This window comes from Caloenas nicobarica, chromosome Z (genome assembly GCF_036013445.1).
Source record: "Caloenas nicobarica isolate bCalNic1 chromosome Z, bCalNic1.hap1, whole genome shotgun sequence".
Taxonomy (NCBI): Eukaryota; Metazoa; Chordata; class Aves; order Columbiformes; family Columbidae; genus Caloenas; species Caloenas nicobarica.
In genome coordinates, this window is record NC_088284.1 from 33201036 (window position 1) to 33225986 (window position 24951).

Genomic DNA, 24951 nt, shown 5'->3' on the forward strand with positions numbered 1-24951 from the left:
GATGAAAGTGTCAAGCATTACAAATTAGATTACCAACAACATTTCTGGTTTTAAAGAAGCAAATTATTCACGTACTGCCAGGGTGGTCAACTGATACAGCTGAGAATCCAGGCCAATAAGCAAATTAATAACCCATTTTCTACTTCTACAGCTTTAAAATGCAATTGTTGAGGCTCATTAATTCATCTCATTATTCAACCCGAAAAATCAGCTCTTACTGCATCCGATTCATTCATCTTGATTGTCATTTTGTTGACAGCGTCAGCAGCCTTGTTCACCATCCTCAATATTCCTGCTCCACTCAGAGCCTGGGTGTTAACTGCTCTTGGCAGCTGGAATTGAATGACAAATAAGGGCAAACAGACTGGTTAAAAGGATGGAGGTTTAACTGGGCACAAGGGGGAAAGAAAAGGATATAGTGTTTTCTTTACTCCTATGTCTTTCAATACAGTGGAATCTAATTTCTCAGATTTACTACTTCTACATTCTCTAGAGGAAAACTTAAAAAACATAGACTATTTACTTTTCTTCTATATCTTTACATTTAAATGGAACAAACACCCCACTTGTCCAAAGTTATTATGAACTAGCCAAAGGTCCTAACTAGCCACTGATACACTACAGAGAACAAACTGCCACTACAGGAACAGAAAGACTTAGATTTACAACAAATTAGATGAAAAAAATTCTGTAAAACATCTAATTGCAATGCAAGATTTGCACTGTGTGCTGATTACTGAAGGTTGATATCTTTTTGGTTTTCAACATAGGCCAGATTTCAAAACCTACTTCATGCATATCAAGAGAACTGTGTATTTGCTTAGGTGCTTAGAAATCTTCAGGGGTAAGTTAACAACCTTTAAATTTAACTGATATTATTACTGAGGCTGGTCTAAATAGGCCATACAAGGTGGTCCCTACGTCAGACCATTTACCCTTCACGTGATGTTTTGTCTGTCAGCAGCATTGACAAATCCACTTTAAGTTATCTATCAATGATGCTTTTGTCAGTAGTGAGGTCTCTGTGACTTATTAGTATAACTAAGATATTGACATTGGCCAAAAGACAGTTCAGTATTACAGTGAATCCACTATGCACATTTATAAAGAGATATTATGTATCTTCAACAATTTATTTGATATTGTGAAAGGTGCCAGACTGATAACATGGCTGACTGAAGTCCTCTATTCACAAAACATCTAGCCCAGCCAGCAGCAATGCTACTGTTTTCACATTATTCTACCAATACCTCTCAAGCTGGACTCCTAGATGCAAGACAGCTGCTTCCAAGCCAGTTTAATGCTTGATCTTACTTATTAGTCAGTAAGATCAACTATGACTTTTCACCACGTATGACAAGCTTCACTCAGAACTGGACAGACCAACTTGCTTGAGAAGTCACTGAACAGCAAATAGCTTTTGGTCATTACCACTCGTAAGTTTTATCAGAGGCAGAGGCACACCATTACCTAAGTAGCCTTTGCCATTTTGTCCTATGAGTGGTAACAATCCAATTTGATTTCATATCAATTTAGGAGATTAGGTCTCAATGCAAAGAGAATATACTGCTTTGCAGGTTACCTTATCTATAAACAAGTAGGAGAAATGAAATACCTCAGAACTTTCCAAGAACTGTCTTAAATCCGGATCCTGTAACAAGGTTGGGTGTTTTACTGTTCGTTGTAGGTACCTGTGATTTTAAAAACTAAAATGTTAGATAACAAAACAGATTTAATGTGCCTGAAAGCATTGGAAAGTGTCCTTCATCTAAAGAATGGAGACAATGCAGCACACAACCCCCCGCATTATCTAATGGGGTTTGAACACTCCTAAAAGTCACTTCTAAAGGGTCAGATGACAGTTCAGTCTCCATGCCCCTTCAATCCTTTGCCTCTCTGCTGACTCTCCAAACCATATTTATGCATTCTGTCACCTTCCTCCAAAGGACATTTAGGCTAAGTCCTACACAGAGTGACAAGCTAGGACCACTAAGCTGTTGAAACATTCACCGAAGCCTTACTCCAGGAAGGCTTCCACGAAACCTGGAGCTTCTGACTGAAAGTAATGCAGCCCCATGCACTCAACACCACAATGTAACACAGCAAAAGTGCAGGCAGTGGTTTCTAACATAATTTGTTTACACCAGAAACTGCTTAAGGTGGGACCTGTAATTTTTTGTGGTTTTGCTTAGATCTAAAAACTGTTGATTAAACAAATATGGGTTGAAGAAAGAAATTTTAACAGTATTCTTCCTGTAAAAACCACTGGAAGTTTGTCTTCTGTTAAAGACTGCTGCAAGTTTGTCACAACTAATTTTAGCATTATGTATTGATAGAAAGTGTCCAATGTTTACATGAATGCTTTATAGAAATCTAGTACCTCGAAAGATCACAGGAACACAGGAAAGTATGTGATATTGCTAATTAAGATGCAGCGAGAGAACACTATCAACAGCACGCTCTACCTTTTGCAAAGCTTTAGTTTTGCTCAAGCCTCAGCTGCAAAGTACCTGAACAGCCCTGCTACATTCACAGCTTGTCTAGAAACTGTCCTAGAAAGCAATGTGGGCTGTGACTTCTAAATGAAAGTCTGAGTATGCTGACATGGTAAATGTAATGTATTTTTTCCATCCTCCATTAGGTATGGCCACCAGATCTTATTTTTCTTCCTGAAGAAGCTAAGGGCTGCAGTGAAACTATTTTATACCTTAGATTGCTCAACTCTTCCTTGCTTGTTGTATAGTCAGTAGCAAGTACAAGTTAATGTGGCAAGCAGACAAAGAGATTCTTTTTTAGAAATCTGCTTCTAGAGAATAACCTTTACTCTGAGGAAGACTTCTAACATTTTCACTGGAGACAACCAGCCATGTGCTTGAGGACATCTGGCAGGCAGACCTCTAGCATGTAAGTTCACTATTCTAAGGCTTAAGTTTTAGTGAACTCAACTAACAAGGTACATTGCTTTCCTTCCCACTTTCCCTGTAGTTCTCAGTTCAGAAAAGCAGATTTCTTTGGTATGACTTTCTGTAGAACATTAATATCTTTTCACCAGGTTAGGCAAGTGCAACAGAATCACGGCTTCTAAATATCACTTGAACACCTTGGTAGGTAGGTAACTTTTTGATTCTGAAAAGACAGCTAAAGTTGGCATGATGAAAATGTTAGTCCTTGCCAGATAAGATATTCATAGCCTTTCTGGGAAAAAAAAAAAAAAAAGAATCTACTGTGAAGCCTTCCCAACACTAGCAAATGTCCTGAGGAGACCACTCCCCAGTATGGAAGTAGTGCTCAACATCCACCAGAAGTGATACACTAGTGTAACTCCTCTAACAAATAAATGAAAAAGCAGCATTTAAAGCACGCACACAAGCTTGTGAACTAAACTTCTTCTAATCCTACCTCTGTTATTCAAGTAAGCAACCAAGAGGGAAATTCGTCATCTCTATTCCTGGGACTTAAAGTTGTGTGGAAGCACCTGTTCAGTTACCTGAGACCAACTGATCTAATCTCAGTTGTTATTCCAAGTCTTTCTATCTCACGGCATTGCTCTTTAAGCAACAGACTTGTTCTATAACCAGAATGTGTTTCACAGTTCCACTTCAAGCAACAAAATAACTTCAGTAACTTCTGGGTGCAATTTTAAGTGGCAAATGTTAAGCTATATGTCAATTTTCAGAAATGGATAACTAAGACAGAACAACCTATCAGTATTTTGAGGTTCAGTATCATTTCAGATGTTCTTCTGTTACATAGGAAACGGAAAGATATTAGCAATGGGATTCTGAAGAGGTATCTTTTGTGTAAGATTGGCTCTGGAACTCCAGAGGTTCAAGAGCTTCATACATTATCTGTCAGATAGATCTTTCAACACACAATCTAAAAACTTGGACTTTTGTTAATTTTCTAGCTTAAGTGAAACTGTTGTATGGTGTACTGTTCTCATATGATGCAACTGCATCACAGCAATGGTCATATTACAGAATCATACCAAAATGTGCAAGTTCTGCTAGTTACTTTCTAAAGGCTTTACTAGCCATGTCAATAGGGAAAAATGGTGCAGTGTATCAGTGACAGTACATTTCCATGGCAAAGATAGTTGAACAATATTAGTTGTATACCAGTGCAGGGTGACAGAGATCCAACATCTCTGATGCTAAAATTCAGCTAGTCACATCAATGTACTGTGAGTCATCAGAAGGTGTTTTTACTTTCAAGTGACTGAAGGTCTCTTTTACCTGTCTCTCTGCCAAACGGTTGATTTTCTATGGAACAGATATACTGCTGAAGTGCCTTAATTCCTCAAACCCAAAATGTCTTAAATAGTCTCATATAGAAAATTTTACTTACTGAATCACTGCAATCTCAGTTTTAAGTATCAGCCAGTTTGAAAACAGTTAGCTACAATTCTCTCTATGAATAAGGCTACATTTCACATTATTGATGGGAATTACTCCATTTCTACACAAAAAATCAGCAGCTGCATACATTCTCCAGAATACATCTAAGTATAGATGGCCAAGACCCCAATCACAGAGCCCAGATAGTATATATTGTAAGTAATTCTGAGATTAAACAAGTTTTAGTTAAATACATACATTACCTTTCTAGAGCTGCTCTTCTTTTCTCTACAAATTCAGTAGATGAAGAATCTTCCTTGCCTACTTTAACCTTGGTCATGCCTTTGAAGAAAATGGCATCATATTGTTTCTACTTCATCATAAAGAAATCATTAACATAACTGATGTGATTAGAAGATAAAGCTCACCTACATTTATGTATTTAAGTCAAATCACAATGAAAAACACTACATAGGAACAGAAAAAACATCACCACTCCATGCTGCATGGTTTTCTGGGAGCACCTCCATGAAATATGCAATTTCCTGTAATATATTGTGACTAAAACTTACACAAAACTAGTTTAATTTGCATTTATGAATACAATCCAAATGGTGATCGGAGTCTTACTGGTCACTCGTGTTTAGAAGAAGAAAACAGTTACCCAAGTAAAGCAGAATAAGAAAATACATCTCAGGTTATAAGCTTATTACCAATATTTTCATTCTATTAGTTTTTAAGTTCTAAAACTAAGAGTTTTTTAGTCAACTAAGGCGAATTAACTCCAAAAATTCTGAAGCATGTGAACAACTACAGACTGAATGGAGAATAAAATTGGCAGAATAAAATGTATGCAGCTTTACATCTCTTCATCTGCCCAAATCGAGAGTGTCCAAAAAGCTACAACAAGGGAGCCAGAGTTATTGATGTATTGCAGTATAGGAAATACATTCAACCTCAGCAACAGAAGAACTCTAAAACTGACAGACTGATGTCAATATTTTTCATGCTAAAGACACAAACTCACTGAGAGTTTAGGAACCCAGCTCCTATTGGAATCACCATGAAACACTGAATATTCATAATTATTCTTATTTCCTAAAGCATGAGAGGTATATTATGATACACACCAAACATCTTATTTCTACCTGCAGTGTATTACTGCTCTGTTAGTTCTATGCTTCTCCAGTTAAAAGTTCTAAATCCGAGATCCTGAATATGTACTCTGTGACCTGCCAGGTTCCCACAGTTGTTCCTCACCCAATTTCCTTTCTGGCTTTAGAAGTTTCACACAGTAACCAATGGAGAAGACAAACAGCATCCTTACAGGAACAAGGAGCGACCCTTAACCTCTCTTAGTTTTTTCCCTTCTCTGTAACACGATGAAAATAAATCCAATCAGCATTTTTTCAGAGAAATACTACACAGCGTAACGTAACTGTAAATCCACAAATTCATCTGCAAAATCAAATATGTCTTTAAGTACAAGGATTAAAGCATCTAAACAAAGGCAAGGTAATTCACATGCCTCATCCTTTTGCATTAGAATATTACTATTTGTTAATATTTCACTGAAGAAAGCATGAAATCCTGCAGTTTAACACAAAAGATCCTTCACATTTGATAGCAATAGAAGTTCATAGGGAAAAAACTAAATATGTAATCAAATGATGAATACGAATTCCTAATGTGATACTGACAGTTTTGTCTAGATACCGTGTCAGGTTTCTTTCTCTGCTAACATAAGCCTACTTAAATGCAAGTGTAAAGGCAGTTCCTGTAGCCCATGCATTCTAATCTTTCTCGGGAAAGGACCCATGACTTAACAGGTTATTTTCTTAAAAACAGAAAACATGATTTTTCAACACACATAGTAAGTAGTTAGGCAGTTCGGATCAAGGCCCAACTCCAGCTCACCACTGACTCAGTCTTATCCTGCTGTTCCACAGTCAGTAATCAACCACTTGAATTTGTGGCTAAGGTCTGGAATGCCAGCCCCTCCCATTTGTCACCAAAATAAAGTTGGAGCTTAAAACTCCAGGCATTATCAATAATGTAACAAAATGAACAGACTAAGGACTTTTGTAGAAGACACACTGCTTAACACTGAACGTATGATGTGTCATTTCAAGACTTTAAAAACAAGCCTGTGTGATGTAAACACAATATGTCACCTCATTTGCAGCTGTTTTGCTAGCTCACTGCTTTAAGATGCCTCATTTTAAATCAGCCTAGAATCCCTTCTTTTCTCCAGAATTAGAAATGTACAGACTACATATTTTTGGACAGAACCAAATACCATTGAGCACTGAAGTTCAAGTTTAAAACGGGGGTTTCATGTTCTTTGGAAAATGTCTGAGGGAGTCTATGAGTTTTCCCAACTTATTTGTAGCTTAACAAAGAAACAATAGCAGAAACAATAACAGATAAGAACAGAAGGCCATGTATTAAGACAAATGTCCCTCTTATTATCAATGCTCGTCCGAGTTAGGAGGAGGCCAGTTCTTATCTTTCCAATTTAGTGTGAACTTTTTAAAATACAGAACAGGAAGAATATTTAATAGTTTGGACCACTTGATAAGCAGTAAGTAATATTTGTGCAGAGAAATATTTATTTTACAAGTCCAACAGGTATTAAAATACTTAATTTGTATTACAGTACTTAAATGACATGCTTAAATTCAACCTTACAGGAACTACACTTACCTACAATACTTTTTTCTGGAGCTGGAGGCACAATGTAACCAATATGCATGTACTTTGTTGCTAATTTGCTGTGCAAGCCAAGAAAATCACTGAATCTTCTTTTAACAGAGAATTCATTTTTGTGGAACATGGAAAGTGATGTCTTAAAAAAAAAAAATTGTTATGAATTACTGATCCATCTACTCAGCTATGATACAAAGTTATCCGCAAATATTTGTTGCACCAGTTACCTTTGTTGTTACTCTGTATGCCATATAAGCATTCATGCCATCCCCTGTAAGAAAATTAAGATAATTATCTTAGGGCAAGTTACTTTAATCCCTCCACACACTTTTTTTTTTTTGAAATACACATTAAAGAGCTTTCCATTTAGCTACTAAAAGCTGCCAAGAGATAACTGCATAGCAAGTCATACTAAAATCTCACCATAGTCTTCAAGGGATAAGATAGCCTACCATCTGACTTACTAGGCTCAAGAAACTTACCAACTTTCTCTGGGTCTGATACATTGATTTCTATATCAAACAAATCTCCATTTGCTTCCTCTTCAATCTAGGAAAAAGATATGCCACATTTAACAAGGTAATGTACATTAATATTATGTATGGTTAAAAGGATAATGGTAGAGAGGAAGGAGGAGGAAAAGTCATAAAGTTTGTATAACAAAAAAGCCCTTTCAGACCCATCTAACATTAAGTGAACATGACTTCTAACACTGATTGTCACTGCAACAAAGTTAATGTGATAGACTTGGCAATGTCAAGTTTATAGATTGACTCAATGATCTTAAAGATATTTTCCAACCTAGATAATTCTATTATTTTAGTTTTAAGGCTTCCTGCAAAAGCTTTTAGTATGGCAGCCCTTTCTCCGGACTTGTTGGCCTCAAAATTTTTAGTACATATGTATCCAAGAGGTGTGTTCATGGTATCTCCTCCCATGCCAGTAGATACTATGGTTCAAAAACCACTCTCATTTGTGATATCTCTGCATGCCCCTAATCAAATGACAGATACTCCTTTTTATTAATGGTATCTGTAGCAGAAAAGCTTGGGAAAAGTAACAGATAGAAAACTTTTTTACATTTGCCTGAACTATAATAATGCAGAATTTCATAATCTTTCACGTAATATATGCTAAGTTTGACAAAGAGATCTTAAGAAACACCATGGCAGAAGGGGCAGTGTACTAGGGCTGAAGGGTGGAAAATCAGAATAAAATGCCATCTTGTAGTATTGGGGAAAGCAACCATCATTGAGTCACCAGTAAGTCTTGTTTGCAAACCCATTTAGCAGAGGCACTGTCTAGTAAGAGAACACTGCAGAATGAATGGAATTTGGCAATGCCCAGGCTTTGAAGGGAACACCAAATCTAAATAGCAATGTTAAAACTACCATTAGCCTCGACTGTTTCTTAGTATGCAGGATAATGCTAACAACTGCTTCCTCCATTTCCCCATTAACAATAGCTTCAGAAATGCAAGCTGAAACTTGTAACATGCTAGTAAGAGATAAGCTAAGGCAGTCTATTTTCTAACATACAGCATTAATATTTCTCCTGTATCAAGTTCACAGCTTGCTTCTAATACACTTTAACAATATCTGTTCCGAAGGAATGGAGTGTCTTACTTCTAACACTACAGATCTCCAACATACTCACCTAAGTAATGAATTGTTAGAGTATTTTCATGAGTCAAATTCATACTAAACTTTGTATGCAAAATAAACAGAATAAGTTTCCTTTTACACATCTCTTAGCAGAGGATCATCCCATAAGACAACATTTAGGAATTGTCATTTGAAAAGAAGACAAAACTTGAAAATAAAAAAAAAAGCGATTTCCGTTATTTACAAGTTTACTGTGTACCTCTTCTCTGGATCGATCAAAAATCACAGGAGCTGTTATGCTTTTCGATTCCATTCTGGGAGCTACTAATGTAGTAGGTGTTACAGGAGTGATTGCAGGAGTAGGTTCTGGCGAAAGTATTGGATCCCTCTCTGGACTGTCCAATGAAACTTCTTCTGTTGCTTCTAGATAAACAGTTTGAGTTAGCAAAGAACTGTAAAGATAACAAAGATCACAAAGATAACAAAAAGGCACACTAAAGCATGACAATACACAAGTTTAATAAGTTTATCTATAAATAGTATCCATTTGTGCCAGATAATTATTTCAATATGTAGCTACAACTAGATGTGATATTTGAGTTTCTAGTGTATAATAGCTTAAAGTAAGATTAATATTGCCTTTTAAAGTAGTTACAAATGATAAGTCTGCATGAAATATTGTGAAAACTAATGATTTTTTTAACCACATAAGCAGCTCTTTTTCAGCACCTGAACCAATTTTAGTGTTTGCACTCTGAACAACAGCAAATTTAGTTGTATAGGCTGATAACTGAACTGTCCAAACTACGTGTTAAACAAAGTTATGCAACCATAATACACCGCCTGCCACTGTCAAAATACTAGAACCTGTAAAACAGAAATATTAGCAGGTGAGACATTCTGACTAGTATGACTAAGTTTACTCTCTATCTTCAGTCTCTTTGGGGCTTAAAACAATTCAGTAGAAAAGGAATACGTTCCTCAGGCTGTAGACAAGTCATCTATCTTTAAAGAGGATGCAAATCTCTACAAATACCATATGCTTTCCTCCACTAACTGGTTTTGACCACTTCCTGGGTATAGAGAAGTTCCTGTTCTAGTTTAAATAACTAATGCTGTGGTTCTCACTAACTGCATTTTCACAAATTCTAGTTCCTTAAAAGATAATATTGACCACGGAACAGCTATTGGATACCAAAATTGACTTCCCAACTGATCTCAACTCTTGTTACAAACTAGCATCCGTGTGACAAGAAGGTAAAAAGGCAGTAAACCAGATCCACTCTGAGTTATACAAAGTTACCAAAACGGTTTACAGTGCAATTTGGAAAAGAGCTGTGCTTGCAACTTCTGTCTATATGAACCACTCCCTTTTCAAAAGAAAACAAGCCATCTTTCCTCTAAACTTTTTATAGCCTGGTGCATATAATGGACATAACTACTCCTTACTGAACGGTTAAGTGTTTTATAAATCAGATCTACTTTAAAATTGTGAAATATAATAGTTAAAACTGTGCATAAAAAAAAAAAAATCTTATTTTTGTCATGCATAGGATTCTTTACTTCTCCACAACAGCCTAAAATCTGCTAGCAACTTAAAACCAGACCTGGAAATAGGATCCAATGAACCGTATCATTTATTACTACAAAAAGTAATAATGATCTTTCATAACCAATATACCAAAACCACCCAGCTTTATCCCTGTTGCCACTTAAAGAGATATTCTGTTAGTCAATCTGTTTCCCATTCTTCTGTAACACTTTTTTTTTGCCAATCCTTAATTTTTTTTCATAAATGAACAAAACGACACCTAGGAATTTCAGGGATGCAAATGACTGTGTGCCTAGATTTTGTTTGATACTGAGGCTCTAAATAAATTGAAAAAATAAAACTTCAAGGTCACTATGCCTTAGCCTGGTTTGAAGCAAATGTTCATTCTGGCTTGAGGCTGACGTTTGCTGTCATTACTTTGGTTTGGAGTATATCACAGAATTGCTGAGCTTGGAAAGGACCTCTGCAGATCACCTAGTCTAACCCCTTTGCTCAAGCAGGGTCAGCTACAGGACACTGCTGAGGACTACATCCAGATGGGTTTTGAGCATCTCCAGGGATAGAGAATTCACCTCCTCCTTGGACAACCTGTGCCAGTGCTTGACCACCCTCACCATTTAAAAAAACAAACACACACAACCAAAAACATGCCAATTTTTTCTTATGTATTGCCTATATTTCAATTTGTGCCCACTGCTTCTTGTCGTGCCAGTGGGCATCACTGACAAGCCTGGCTCTCTCTTTTCTCTTTACTCCCATTAGTTATTTACACACATTGTAAGATTCCTGCCTGAGCCAGCTCATCTCCAGGCTTGAGAGCACCAGTGCTCTCAGTCTCTACGCATACGTCGCACACTTCATGTCCTTAATCATCTTCATGGCCCTGCACTGGACTCACTCCAGTCTGTCCATGTCTCTCTTGTATTGGGTAGCTCAGACCTGGACTCAGCACTCCAGGTGTGGCCTCACCAACCGCTAAGCAGAGGGGAATGATCACTTCCCTCAACCTGTTGGCAGTGCTCTTCCTAATTTCAAATCACAGATTTCCATAGTATTTTCAAACTCAACTTAAAAGCAAGCACCTTCTTATATTCTCCATTTTTAGTATGAAAAGATATTATCTAAAAGCTTTATTTGAAAATATTTTCCTACCATTGCTTTATTCTTACTGCTAAATCTTTCTGAAGAATCCTGCTGATGCTTCCTGCCCTCAAATGCCTCAGGAAGGATGCTGCATTTAATTCAAACCCGCAGATCAGGTGGGAAGTCATGCTGAGGTAGTTCCAAAAAACACTTTAAGATTGACAGAAGAACAACATTTAAACATGGAAAAGAGGTAGTTCTCTCCTGTGGTGGCTAAGAGCATTCAACATATGTTATATGTTATACATTACATAAATGACTATTTCACAGAAACATTTAACAGAAAAAAATATATGTACATATATAACATGCTATATATACTACATATATAATATAAAACATAAAAAAAATAAAAGAAGGCCATTTCACTTCCTGTTTCCATCATCGGCTATATTCAAGCATGTGTATTTGAGAAACAAACCCTTAATCACCACCAAGTCCTCCTCTGTACCTTCAAATTTTAGACAGACTTACAAAACAAGTCATGAAACAATTCAAAGCATACCGATTTCTCACATCAGCTGAGAAAATATGCCTGTTAATATAAAAGTCTGACTTCATGAAAAAAGTGTGAATCCAATGTAACAAACCAGAACTGCAATCAGATGAAACAGAAGCACACTCCTGCCCAGGACTCCACTTCTTCAGACTTGTGTCCACACCCCCATTAGTATCATGAACTGATCTAGACTGTGTATCAGATGAACTCCAACAATGGTTACCCGTCTGCTACGGTTCAGCAGATAGCTGAAGCTACTGCTAAGCTGGTGCACTATTTCTGGAAGGAGAAAGCGGAAGGAACAAGCAGTTGGAAAGACTTCCTTTCAGCAAGACCAGCAACATTAGACTTCGTCAACACCAGTATTTCTAAAGCTGTGCAACTATGGTTTGATTGGACATGAACAAATTTTTAAAGGTGTTGCCTACTAGTCCTCCTTTTCTAATTTCCCTAATGAAACAAAAAGTATGTGTTTGTTTAATAGCAGCAAATCAGTTCTTTTAGGAAGAAGAAAGGAGTATTTATGCCATCTTCCCTCCTGTTTCTTCTCATCCCCAAGTGTGCGTGCATCCCAGGCATTATGTAAATCTAGAAGAGCGAAATGGAAAAGATAGAAGAAGGGGGTGAGGGGAGAGGGAGAGCAGGACAGAGACAAAGTTGTTGTACTTTTTGTTTAAAACACAAGTATTAAAAGATTCTGAGAGGAAAAAATATTTGCTCTGTGTAACAGGAGGCTCTTTCTAGCTAATTTCAGGAAAGCAGTCTTGGAGTATTGCGTAAGCTGAAGATCTATTTCTCAAGAAATAGATTTGTTCTGATGAACTCTGGCATTTATGTTTCTACATTCATTCTTTCACTTTCAGAAATCAGATGACATGGTCTAGAATAAAAGGTTTCACAATAATTCTTCTGTTTGTGGGGTTTTGTTTGTGTTCAGGGAAAGACAAATTTGTTAGGTTTCAGGGTAGAAATAAACCTGCAAAACTAAAATTGCTTATGCCCCCAAAGTATCAGAGTCCCTCCTTTCAAGAGCTACGCATAGAATTTCCTTTACCTGGATTTTACAGTGTCTAATAATTCAATATGAAGGAAGAATGTAAGTTAGAAAGCCATGGAACTTCATTATCTTCCTTTCCAGTTAAATGTTCCTGTAAGCTGGACCAAGATAGGTTTCTTTGGGATTTCAACATGTTGAAGAAAAAAAGCCCATCACACTCACTTGTAAATTAAGTCCTGCTTTCATAGAAACCCAGGCTTATGCAATCATGCTGGAAGCAAGAAAATAGATATTTCATGTTGCCTTCTCACATTGTTTCTATTCATTGCAAATCAGTACCAGAAAGTTAATCAGATGAATTAACACCATTGTCTAGCAAAACAGTCCTAAGAAAGAAAAAAATAGTTACACTTGAGAGAGCACAGCACTGGAACACAAATTAGACGTTGTTTTTGAGAATGTCTATGCTGGCAGTGATACAAAGACAGAAGTTCATCACTAGGGTAGAACTGTATTATGCAAACTTCCTGCTTAGAACAGGCTACTATGAAAGATGTCATATTCTGTCTTAGGCTCCATAAATCACTCTTGTTTTTTTCCCTATGTGAGAGTTTGTACTAGCCTCAGACTGTGTATAAATTGACCTTTTAAAGACCAGTTTTAGTTGTGTTAGACATGCAGTATGTTAGATGCTTTCAGTTCAGTGCTGCGTGCTTTGTCACCATTTATTGCAGGGCAACAATAAAGTGTGGCAGATGCTCTCTGTTTACTCCTGCCCTACCCAACAATGAAAAGGGAAAACGAGGAGGAGGGAGAGTTACAAGCTGGAAAATTAAAACAGCTTTACTAATATTACTAATAACAAGGGAAATCATGCAAAATATACAAAACTGACATTGAATCTCGAGATGATCCTGCAGTGGTGGGGGGGGCTGGCATTGTGCCAGCAGCTGCAGGGAGACACCAGGAAGTCCTGGACTGGATCCAGTGGTAGATGGGAACTGGATCATGACCGCACGGACTGGAACGAGGATCAGGATCGCGGGCAGAGCAAGGGGCAGGGTCCTCATCAGAAGCCAGCCATGGACCAAGACAGTGAGACTCTCGCAGTCCCTGAGCTTTAAATTGTGTATGCACAACTGTGTGACATGGAACACTACACTGGTCAATTTGGACCACCCGTTCTGCCCGCCCTGTCCCTGCAAGTATGATCCTTTTACAATCCCTTACTTGTGGGCCATAGGAGGTCTATCACTGACCTTGGCTGCTATAGCAATAAGCATAATCACGGGCCTTTCCTGCACACCATCCCTACCTTTAGCTCATCAAAACTGTAAAAATCGGGTGTTACCAGCTCTGGAGCGGACACTGTCTGAAAAACACGCAGCCAGCTTCAGAAAAATGCAGTCACTTAGAGGCACTTAGCTGAAAGGAAAATTTCACTAACAGAGAATTGGCCGTGTTTTAACCAAAACCAGGACAATCTTCCACGGCAAAACTCAAACTCATCAAATCAGTTCTGTGTGTTTTCCTCACGGCATTCATTTCAGTTGAAACAATCTGGTTGCTAACATTTGTTCCTTCTGTGTGGTTCCCCTCAATATTTACTCCAGACACTTTTGTTTGTAATATTATCCAAAGGAGAAGTGGCTTTCCTAAAATATCCATTCCAGATGGCTCTATGCTTATAAAAAACGGGCTTTATATACTGAAGCTAAATAACCAAATCACTAGGACAAGAAAGCTTCATTGCTAAATCACTGCTCGTCTTTCTAACTCATAAGATCAGCTAATATTATATAAATACAAAAGAAGTAAGATTACCCCTCTATGCTTTATTCTGTTTTTCTCTTAAAACATTTTCAGAGAGTTAGTAAACTAGTCAGTAAATTCTACCAGTGTCATGAACAAATATAATTTCAAATATATGCAAATACAAATTTAGTAAATTCAGAATGAAGATAATGAGTACACGTATATAGGTATGTATACAAAATGGTCCAGAACTAAAGGCTGTAAAGTTTCTTTTTGAATGATCACATCAGGGAATCAATGAAGATGAGAGGAGGACTGTATTCAAAACAGACTGCCAACTGACTCACTCAATATGAAGCAACAGGAAAAGTGTTAGTATTGAGAAGCAGCAGTCAGAACAGTGTTTCCACATACATAATACTACACCTTCTTTCTTGAATAGTTAATGTCCCTACACTTGTAACTGACAGCAACCATAAACCATGTTAGGATAGTCGAAAAACAACACCAAAGTAGTGACTGATTAATCAAGCATTAGAAATGTGTTGTCTATCGACTGACTATCAGAACTATCGCACATCTTTCTCCAAAACATGCATTACTGTAAAGTAGCAGAGACAGAATCATGCACTAGCGAAATCACAGGACTCTTCCCATATGCCAGTCTGTTACCTTTTCATAATAACAAGAGAGACTTACAAAAAAGGAAATACCCTCCAGCTTGCAATAAAATCTGACCTATCATTCTTTATAAATGGAAAAAAGACTGGGACAGCTTATGTACAGTTATTAAGTAGAAAACAAGGAGGCAACTTAAGTCATGTTTTACACACAAACAGATTAGAATATTGCTAATTACCTAATCTATTATTACTATCAGCAGAATATGTTACTAACGGGCTAACACTGCCACACTAAGAACTGATAGTACACACCACTGAGAAATTTGTATTTAGTAAACAAACGTAACTGACATCAGAATTACCACAGGAAAAAAACTGTCTATCAAACTACTTAAAAGGTTTTAACCCTCCTTTCCGGGAAAGCACATTTATTTCAGTCCAAGAGCAAAAAAGTTCATGCAGACACATTAGAAGAAAATAGCAATTACCAGCAAAGAGGTCTTCTCTGTCATCATCTAGCATGATTTCTGCTGGCTTTGGACCATTGGAGTTTGTGCTGAGGTCTTCTGCAGGAAGACTTGCTGGCTCTGGAGATGAAGGACTTGACTGTTTAAAAAAAGAACAGTGAAATCAGCAAACCAGTTGCCATGTGTCAGTATATAAGAATTATTGCAACAAACATTCTTTCATTGCAAAGAAACAAGGAAAGATGTACCAAAAGGAAACTCTGTCAGCTATTTCCATTTCCTACTCCTTGCATGGTAACAATGAACAAAGGATATGAGCTAGGCAACAGCTCTTTTCATTTCTTTGTCAGAGAGAAAAAAAAGTCACCCATTTCCTCAGGTTTAATTAATATGAAACAAAAGCTGCTACATAAATATCCAGAATAAGTTTATTAGTACCACTGAATGTAATTTGATTAAGTTCCTTTTGGAAAGGCATGGGTTTAAATTCAGATCTGTATATAGAAAATGATTAATGAAGAAAACTCGAAGTGCTCTAAACCAACTTTTCAAATATTAAAAAAAATGCTTTAATGCCATCCAAGCAATTCAATGCTGCGTGCAGCCACAAGAAATTTTGATAACTTTGCAAAAGGTTAAATTTGGGGATCATTGCCACAGAAGGTCACACGGTACTGTACATGGAAGCTAGGCTTGCCACAGATATTTTAACTGACTGAAGACTAGAACTTGCCCTGTGAAAAAGAGAAATACTTGAAGACACTCAGGAAAATTAAAGCAATATTGAAGCTGGGCTACCAAATGTATAGCTTACTCATACAACAAACACACCCCTAACCGAAGATCATGCTTCAGTTAGAAAATCCTTGTTAAGTAAGTATCAACTATGCCATAGTACTAGAAAATTTCCAAGACTCACTTCTTACAACTTCATCCTAGACAGCTAGCTAAGGAGTTTTCAACAACAGCATATTTATTCATGAATGCATACACTTTAAAATGGGCATCTGTAAGTTGTGACACCACTTGCTTCCTAGTTTTTGCACAGAGTTGTCCTAAATTCAGAACTAGAACTCAAACCAGTAAATGTTCCACGCTACACTTCACCAAATGTCACAGGCCACAACAGATTTAAAAAAAAGACTGAAAAATACTGAAAAGCTACAGAAAAAGTCTGTCTAGATTGTATTTTCATATTCATAAATGTAGCAGAAGCAACAGTTCTAAGGGAAAGGCCTTCCTTCACAAAATCAGACAGAGTACAAAATAAGTTTTTCAGAGGCCATACGAAATCAAGACTTTCAATCTGGTTAAAGGTTTTTTCCCTGCTGAAGACAGAAGGAAGATGAAAACAAACATTATACAATACCAGAAAATTCACATTCCTCTAAACCACATTATGGTTGCAACAAGGAACCGCTCCATCCAAATGACAGAAGAGGTTATATCCCCTTCCCTTTGCCAAAGGCTGCCACTCTCTGAAAAGCCCACATATAGTGTGGGGAAAGCAATAAGCAAACCAAAGTGATGAGGAGCAATGGAAGGAGCAGCCTCTCAAACTGCTTATTGGATTTTGCCCTGCAGCCTGCAAAGAAAGTCAAAGCTGAAACACTCAAGCACTGGATGTAGGTAGTGGAGCTTATAACCTTAAAAAGAACTAATCCACTAGTCAGACGTACACTTCTCACACTAAACCAATGTCAAAATGATCACACAGCAAATAGAATGCTCTGCTGTAATAAAGGTGTATTTGCTCACTCTGTGAAGCATGATCCTTAAGTTGTATCACAATACTTGCAACTAATTTAGACTAAATTAAATAGGAAATTTAAGAAACCTCACCACCTGACATGCTTCATTATTCTACAAATGACAGTATAGATAGTGTGCGTCACATGTAATAGTCAACAGTTTTATGTGACTGCAGAAATTGCATATTCTGGAAGAAACAGTTTGCCACTCTCCAGGCAGCACTGCATAAAGCTGCAAGTTCAAGATCTTGTACTTCAGCTATAACAGCAGAGCACGGAAATGCTTGATTTCCCTGGGAGGTTCAAGGCAGTTCATTGTTTTATCAGCAAAAGCAATTCTTCATTAAAACATTATGGATACTTATTCCAAACCAGTTTTGCTGCTACTCAACTTCGAGCAGTAAGCCACTTACATTTTGACAAATCTGATGTTAGGACATAGTGGGGACCCCACACTACCACAGATGCACAATAGAATGTAGTTTGTGCTTCTCAATTCACCTCCATGAAAAACAGTCAGGCACAGGGAACAAAAGCCTTCCTGAACACTTGCTGCACGTAGCAGAGGGCTTTCTGCTTTATCCCTTAATAGTGCTCTTGATCAATGCATGGTGGATAAGAGCCCTTAGAGAATACTTAAATCTTCAAGCTATTCCCTCAGCCTATCTTCTCAGTTTTATCTGAGGTAACTATTTTGGTTATTGACAGTTACTTTTGACTATACCTGGCTTCTAAGCACAAAAATAAACCCTACTAGACACAAAATTCACACTTAAACCTGATCAACACGTGGCATAACATGAAAAAACAAATATTTATGAGCCTAAAGCAACAAGTTAACCAGGTGCCAATACAATTCCCACTTCGAAGAAACTAATAGATTCTTCCTAGGAATAGCTGTAAATACATGCCACCAAGCCTAGTAGGATTATGGATCTCTGTCTGCTACTGACCTGGGAAAGACCCTGTCCATTTGCACTGTTAAAGAAAGCCAAGAATTCTGCACTGGATACCAGGCTCCACAGTTGTAGTTAGCGGGCCAGTTACAGACGGCTTTCCCCAAATTTCATACACCCCAGTTTCCAAGAGCCACAACTAGAGAATACCTGCAAAAGGAGAGGACTCAGACCTCAGGGGCACCTCAGAAAGCTCAAGAAGCAAAGCTTGTTCATGCAGCTGGTGTAATTTGTACACAAGACATGAAGTCTAGAACTGACTTCCAGTGAAACAGAAGTTCTGCCTGCGTGTTATTTGTTTTATAAAGATAAAATAAATTCGTATTTATTATAAATATCAAGTTCTGGTTTTAAGACTAGTAGACACAAAGTCTAGTTTTGTAGATGATTTACAGGTAAAATGTCTTTCCTTCAAAATGCCTTTTCACCACTGTACTGGTTTTGGTTAGGACAGAGTTAGATTTTCTTCATAATGGCTTGTGTAGTTCCATGGTTTGGATTTGTGACCAAAACAGTATTGACAACACAGGGATGTTTTAGTTATTGCTGAGCAGTGCTTGCACAGCATAAAGGCCTTCTTTCCTTGTCACTGCCCTGCCAGCAAGAAGGCTGGGGATGCATAAGCTGGGATGGGACACAGCCAGGACAGCTGACCCCAACTGAACAAAGGGATATTCCATACCATATGACACCATGCTCAGCATATAAAGCTGGGGGAAGAAGAACGAAAGCAGAGATGTTTGAAGTTATGGCGTTTGTCTTCCCAAGTAACCATTACACATGATGGAGCCCAGCTTTCCTGGAGATGGCTGGACACCTGCCTTGCTTGCATACATACAGCTTTTGCTTTACCTATTGTCTTTATCTCGACCCACAAGTTTACTCACTCTTACCCTTGTGATTCTTTCTTCCACCTAGCTGGGAGGAGTGAGAGGCTGCATGGTGCTCAGCTGCCAGCTGGGGTTAAACTGCAACAAGCTGACAGCTGAATAAGGCCTATTAATCTTGCAGTAGCTCTTTGGTATTTTCAAACAGCTGTCATTTTCAGACAAGATAAATTAAGGATGGGGATGAATATCTTCACAAACAATTGAAACTTTCTATGAAAAAGACAACATGTAGAAACCTCTTAAAAATGATTCACGGCCCAAACACAGCATCAGCTTTTCTTTTTTAAGAGTTTTGAGACAAAGTTTAGTTTGTTATCTTCAAAAGTTATTTTCAAAACAGACAGAGTCTTTAGGGAACTATGAAAACCCCAAAAGCCACAGACCTGAATGTATCAGAAACTGGAGTCAACATTTCCTAATGATCTGATTATTTTACATAGTCAATGGGCCAGACAGTGCTATTCAGCCTCTCAAAAAAAGCACCTATGCACTCAAACAACTATAAACATATTAAGCTATTTCATTTACACCCTACTACAGATGCAAGCGAGAAGACAGTACTCCAGCTCTGGTCTTTTATCTGTATGGAGTACAGCTAAAATGGCAATTAAAATGGCTATCAGATGAGTTAATAGTGTAGGGAAAATCTGAGTATCAGACAATAAATGGAAGATAAGACTAACAAAAAAATCTCATGTCCCAGACACGTACAGACAGCATAGCTGTTCAGAAATTTTTAACTTTATGCTAAGGATTCACAAAATGTCACAAACATGTCAATTTCCTGAAAGGTTCATGCCCATGAAATTTCTGAGTGACCCCTCAGCTGAAAGAACATCAGTCAAAGCATCCCAACAACTGAGATACCCAATGGCCAGGACATTCAGTTATGCAGGACAGTCAGGATTCTGCTTTACGTGTTTTCTAGAAAACAAGTTTCTGATGAGAGGCCTGAGGGCCCATTCCGATGTGCAGTGGTAATAAAAAGCTCAATTTTCTCCTCTTTTATTGTGCGTTACATTTGGTGGCAATAACTAAGTATTTTATAGCTTTGACTTAAGAAGAAACAAGAAGAAGTTCTCACATTTTCTGGAGGCTGAAATTATAGCCCTAGACGTGTGGACATTCTCCCTTCTCTTCATATTAGGGTCCCCCCTAAACCAGTTCAACTACTTGTCTGAACCTCTTCTAGCCTCCTTCGGTCAGAACACAGTAGTCTGACAAAAGGTGACCACCATGCTATGCTAGTTGTTCAAGTTAACCCAGCTCATTGTCTGAAACAGGGCTACAGAAGCTCACAGAACACAGCATAGGCAGAGAGAATACACTCAACAGTAGGTCAGTAACATTTTCAGCAGAAAGTGGACACAAGCAGTCACACTAGAACAAAGGCCTACCTGCTTCCATTACAGCCTGGATTTAACACCAAGGAACAAGACACACATTTACAGTAGAATTACACCAATTAATCTTGCATACAGGCATAGTTTTCTGACAAGGTATAGTACAGTGTTGAAGGACTTAATATTTTCCTCTCAGATATTCCAATGGGGCCTTTACTGGTTCCCCTATAATTGTCGCTGTTAGATTCAATTTCTATGCCTATGTAATGTTTTGCCTTCTGTGTCAAAACCAAATGTATATTGCAGGTCTTTGACATGAACTGATAAACTGGCAATGAGATTATATACGCATCCTGTCCTAAATGACAGTCCTTAATAGATTACCACATCTACTGCTTACTCATTGTTTTCAAGTGCCTCCATGAATTCTTCCATTACGAAAAATACCCAGGAATATAAATACCGGTTGAAATGACTAAGTGGCAGCTTAGCTGCATGTTCACATGGCACCTGCTTTACAAAAGACAAAGACAAGCAATACAGAAATAGGTGAGAAATTTAGAGAAAATGAAGCAAGAAGTGGTGTAACAGATAAACAGAGAGAAAGACATCAGGGCAAGGAGAAAGAAGGAGAAGGAAATGATGAAACGAGAGTTATGCTAAACTTATCATTTTTCAGAAAATCTAACATATGCTTTTCTCATATATCTTGCCAAAAGTTACTTTCATACAGTTGTTTGTGGTCTCTACTAAAAGTGGCAGAGGACATAAACAGGAAATTAGTAACCTGTTGATTACAAACTTGTAAAAGAGGATGATTCTTCTCATAATGCACAGTTAACTTTCAGAACTTCTCATTGTGCATATCACAGACCTTTTTTAAAAACAAACAAAACCAAACAACAACTAACAAAACATGCACTTGAAAATGTAGCAGTAGGTAAGTGCATGGAAAATAATTAACCCTGTAATGCTACCTATGGCTTAGGAAGTCCTTGAGCTACAAAAACCTGGCAGCTAGGAGAACACGGCAGGTGACTAGCAGCACATGTATTTAACCACCAAAAATATTCTTCACACAACACCTACTATTGAGTATAACTGTAAATGCTATCTTGGCTTAGACCAGTTGTCTGATTCAGTCTGGCTGTTCGCATTGATGAAAGCAACTCTGGCAGCTACAGACCACCCAGTGGCCATGAATTCAATGGAGACAGTCCTCAAGACATTCTGATATGATTGGCGCAATGAAACCTCAATAATAATTCTACTACTCTTAGGCACTGTGGATATCCAACAAAGAAAGAAGTAATGCCCCAGCTCAGTCAAGCTGCTGTGCAAACCAGTGCCTGGAGTTCATAGATGTCTTAAGTTCACAGAAAGTGAAGAGTTCTTATTCTCTGCCACCCACCAACTTTTCAAGACCTAGAACGTGTTCCCACTGTACCCCAGAAATGCCAGGTGTTACAGCTCAGCGTGATCTTTTAATGTTTTACATTCTAGAATTATGGCAGTTCAATTTAATAGATTAAATTTTAGTATGTGCACAAAGAAAGCTAAAACTCCAGCTTATTTTTCTTCACATCAGAGAATTCAACTTGAAATAAACAATATTCTCAGTTTGATTATAGAGATAAGCAACTGGAGTCAGTAAGCCTCCTGCATTTAAATACTTCATATTTGCTGTTCATAACATACACTAAATTTATATTTTGTCAGAAGAAACTTAGAAGTTTTGTTAGAAGAAACTTAGTTTTCTAAATGGAGACTTTTTTAACATGGAAGCTATGTGGAAGATGTATTAGAAAACCTATAGCTTCCCTAATGCACAACCAAATCATAGGTAAGAAAGGAACAGCACGCCTTTTGTGAGCTGCAAGATAATGAAAGCAAGAAAAAAAATGAGAAGGGCTGAAATTAATTACGCAAAATGAAAATGGACAGCTCCAAGATAAACCAGTTAGGAACCCTTTCAAAGTACCGTAGCCTTCACATAAATTGGCTTTGGACCTCACTGTCCCTTGCCATGCTCTCTCCTCCAGTATCAGCAAACAGATACATGATCAAATATGAAAAGCACAATGCCATTCTGTAGTTACTACAGACTACCACTGACATTTAGAAACAGTTACTTCATGAATATTTACAGGATTAAAATAACACTCAAGATAGAAGTTTAAGTAGGTCCACACCATGAGATAATCATTCTTCTCTGGACTATGGTGCCCTATACACTTGAGTTAAATGATCTACCTTCGAGCTAGTGAGAAGTTCAAAGTCTGTTTTCATGATCTCCTTCCAAATTTGCAGGAAAATCACAAGATTAAGACTCTTCCCTAAATGCTGTAGCTGATTAGATGCCAAAAAAAATCTTTATTGACAAAGCTTTTCAAAGCTCCTCTTTAAGCAAAGAGGTTTGCCCTTTCTACTTATCTGCTTTATTTCAAATAGACTGTCTACAAAAATCACGCAGCACAACAGAACTGTCAGCCAAACCGCAATAGTTTTCAGTAAGTATTTTTAATAACTAAGATGAGGACATCTCATTGTAACTGTGATTTAGACACAAAATCTATCACCTCTCGCAGCTTTAATTCCAGACCATATCAGTAAAGACATCATTTATGTTCTACTGCAGTCTTTCTCAGCGCACAGAACAAGACTCCAGTAATACACACTGCATCACGCACAGATGCAGAGAAGTCTACTGATAACAGTTCTAGTCAGTTGCAGGCCCACATCATTTGCTGTTCCTTCACAGCATTTTCCACAGATATTTTCTACCAATACACAGATTATGCATCTATAAAAAGAAAAAAAAAATAAAGTGACTTGAGAGAAGGCAAGTGACTTTAAAATATGCTTAAGAGCCTCTTTGTATGTTGGCCTTTTTTTGTTAAGGATAGGCAACAGCTGGAGTAAAACAAAGAAACATGCACGGATCCTATCACTGTAAAGGTCAGGGACAGGAAACTCTTCAGGAAAAGAGGAACAGGCACCATTTTCTTATTAAATGGGCAACTGTGTACAGAAAGGACAAAGTTCTTCCAGAAGATATCGCAAAACACGCAGGTGAAACATGACCACAACAACTCAGGGTGAAAAGCTCCCATTATAACGAATGAACAAGCAAGCATTTTTCAGGACAAGGACCTATTTACGCATTCAGTTCTTCTGTGGTTTTTTGTTTGTCTGTTTTGTATCGGACTCCTGACACGGAAAGCAAGCAGGGTTTAGAAATGTATCCACCACCAGCTTTCAGAACCTCCCAGTGGGGTCCGAGCCCTCCGAACGGCTGCAGGCTGCGCAGCGCCCGGCCCGCACCCACGGCCCCCTGGCCCCTGCCGCCCCTCCGGGCCCGGCTCCCCGGCCGCCCACAGCGCCCGGACGCGGAGCCACCGCAGCCCGGCTGCGCCGGCTCGGCCACAGAAGGCTTACAGAGGAGTAAGTTTCTACAGGTTTTTTTTTTTTACAAACTGGAAGCGGGTGAAGTCTCGGAAAGAGGCCAAACAAAGAAGACGGGTTGTTACTAATCCACGCGAAGTCTAAGGGGTGAGAAGCGGCGAAACTGGCGTCGTGTGAAAGGGAAAAGTGGAAATATTTACGACCTCGGCAGTACGAGAGGCGGGTAAGGCGAGGGAAAACGGCGACCTGTCAAAGCGGCAGGTGGCGAAAGAGTTTTCGTTGTCTTTTGGCAGGAGGAGCCCTGAGAGGAAGCGCCGAGCCCCCGCGGGGCCGAGCCCACTCGCCCGCCGGGAGCAAGCGACGAGGAGCCGCCGCTGCCGGAACAGAACCAGGCGGCGGGGCTGGAGCACGGGCCGGGCCAGTCAGGGCCGGCGCGGGGCCGGGGGCCCCAGTCGGGAGCGCAGCACCGGCGGCCTGGCGGGATCGGGAGGGCCCGGCGGGCACCGGCTCGGCCGCGGGGTCCGGGGCCCGCGATGGCGGGCGGACTCTCACCTCCAGCGTGGACACGGTGCTGGTGAAGAGATCCTCGCCGTCCTCCAGCTCCTCGAAGTCGGCGGGCCGCGCCTCGGCCAGCGGCGGGGGCTCCCTTTCCGCCGCCATCTTCCCCGCCAGCCCAGCCGCCCGCCCCGCGCTCACGTGACAGCCGCGCCGCCCCCTCCCGCCACGTGACTGGCGGGGGCTGGGAGGCGGCGGGCGCGCGCTCCCTGCGCTGGGTCGGCGCCCGGGGGCGGGGCGGAGCGGGGCGGAGCGGGGCGGGGGCGGCCGCACGTTTCCGGGACACCGGGGCAGGGCGGCCGGGAAGCAGCTGGTGGGAGTTGGTGGCTGCCAGCCGAGCCCCGCAGAGTCCTAGTGCCACGAAG

The 24951-nt window shown here is 39.2% G+C and overlaps 1 protein-coding gene across 6 annotated transcripts in view; it reads right to left on the reverse strand.

Moving 5' to 3' along the window:
• The window catches only part of SNX2 (sorting nexin 2), a 32164-nt gene extending 7439 nt beyond the window's left edge, over nt 1-24725 (reverse strand). For 2 of the 6 annotated variants that reach the window (XM_065655510.1, XM_065655509.1), the window contains exons 1-9: nt 24584-24725; nt 15708-15825; nt 8910-9073; nt 7529-7595; nt 7274-7317; nt 7044-7185; nt 4601-4679; nt 1616-1691; nt 219-332 (exon numbers count right to left, since the gene is read on the reverse strand). In XM_065655510.1, coding sequence (XP_065511582.1) covers nt 219-332; nt 1616-1691; nt 4601-4679; nt 7044-7185; nt 7274-7317; nt 7529-7595; nt 8910-9073; nt 15708-15825; nt 24584-24691 — 912 coding nt within the window. In that variant the 5' untranslated portion in view covers nt 24692-24725. Of the gene's footprint in view, nt 1-218; nt 333-1615; nt 1692-4600; nt 4680-7043; nt 7186-7273; nt 7318-7528; nt 7596-8909; nt 9103-11354; nt 13022-13063; nt 13113-13180; nt 13228-15707; nt 15826-24583 lie in introns of those variants that run through there. The other 4 variants (XM_065655511.1, XM_065655512.1, XM_065655513.1 and 1 more) reach the window with 4 other exon arrangements.
• Between the last annotated feature and the right edge of the window lie 226 nt (nt 24726-24951).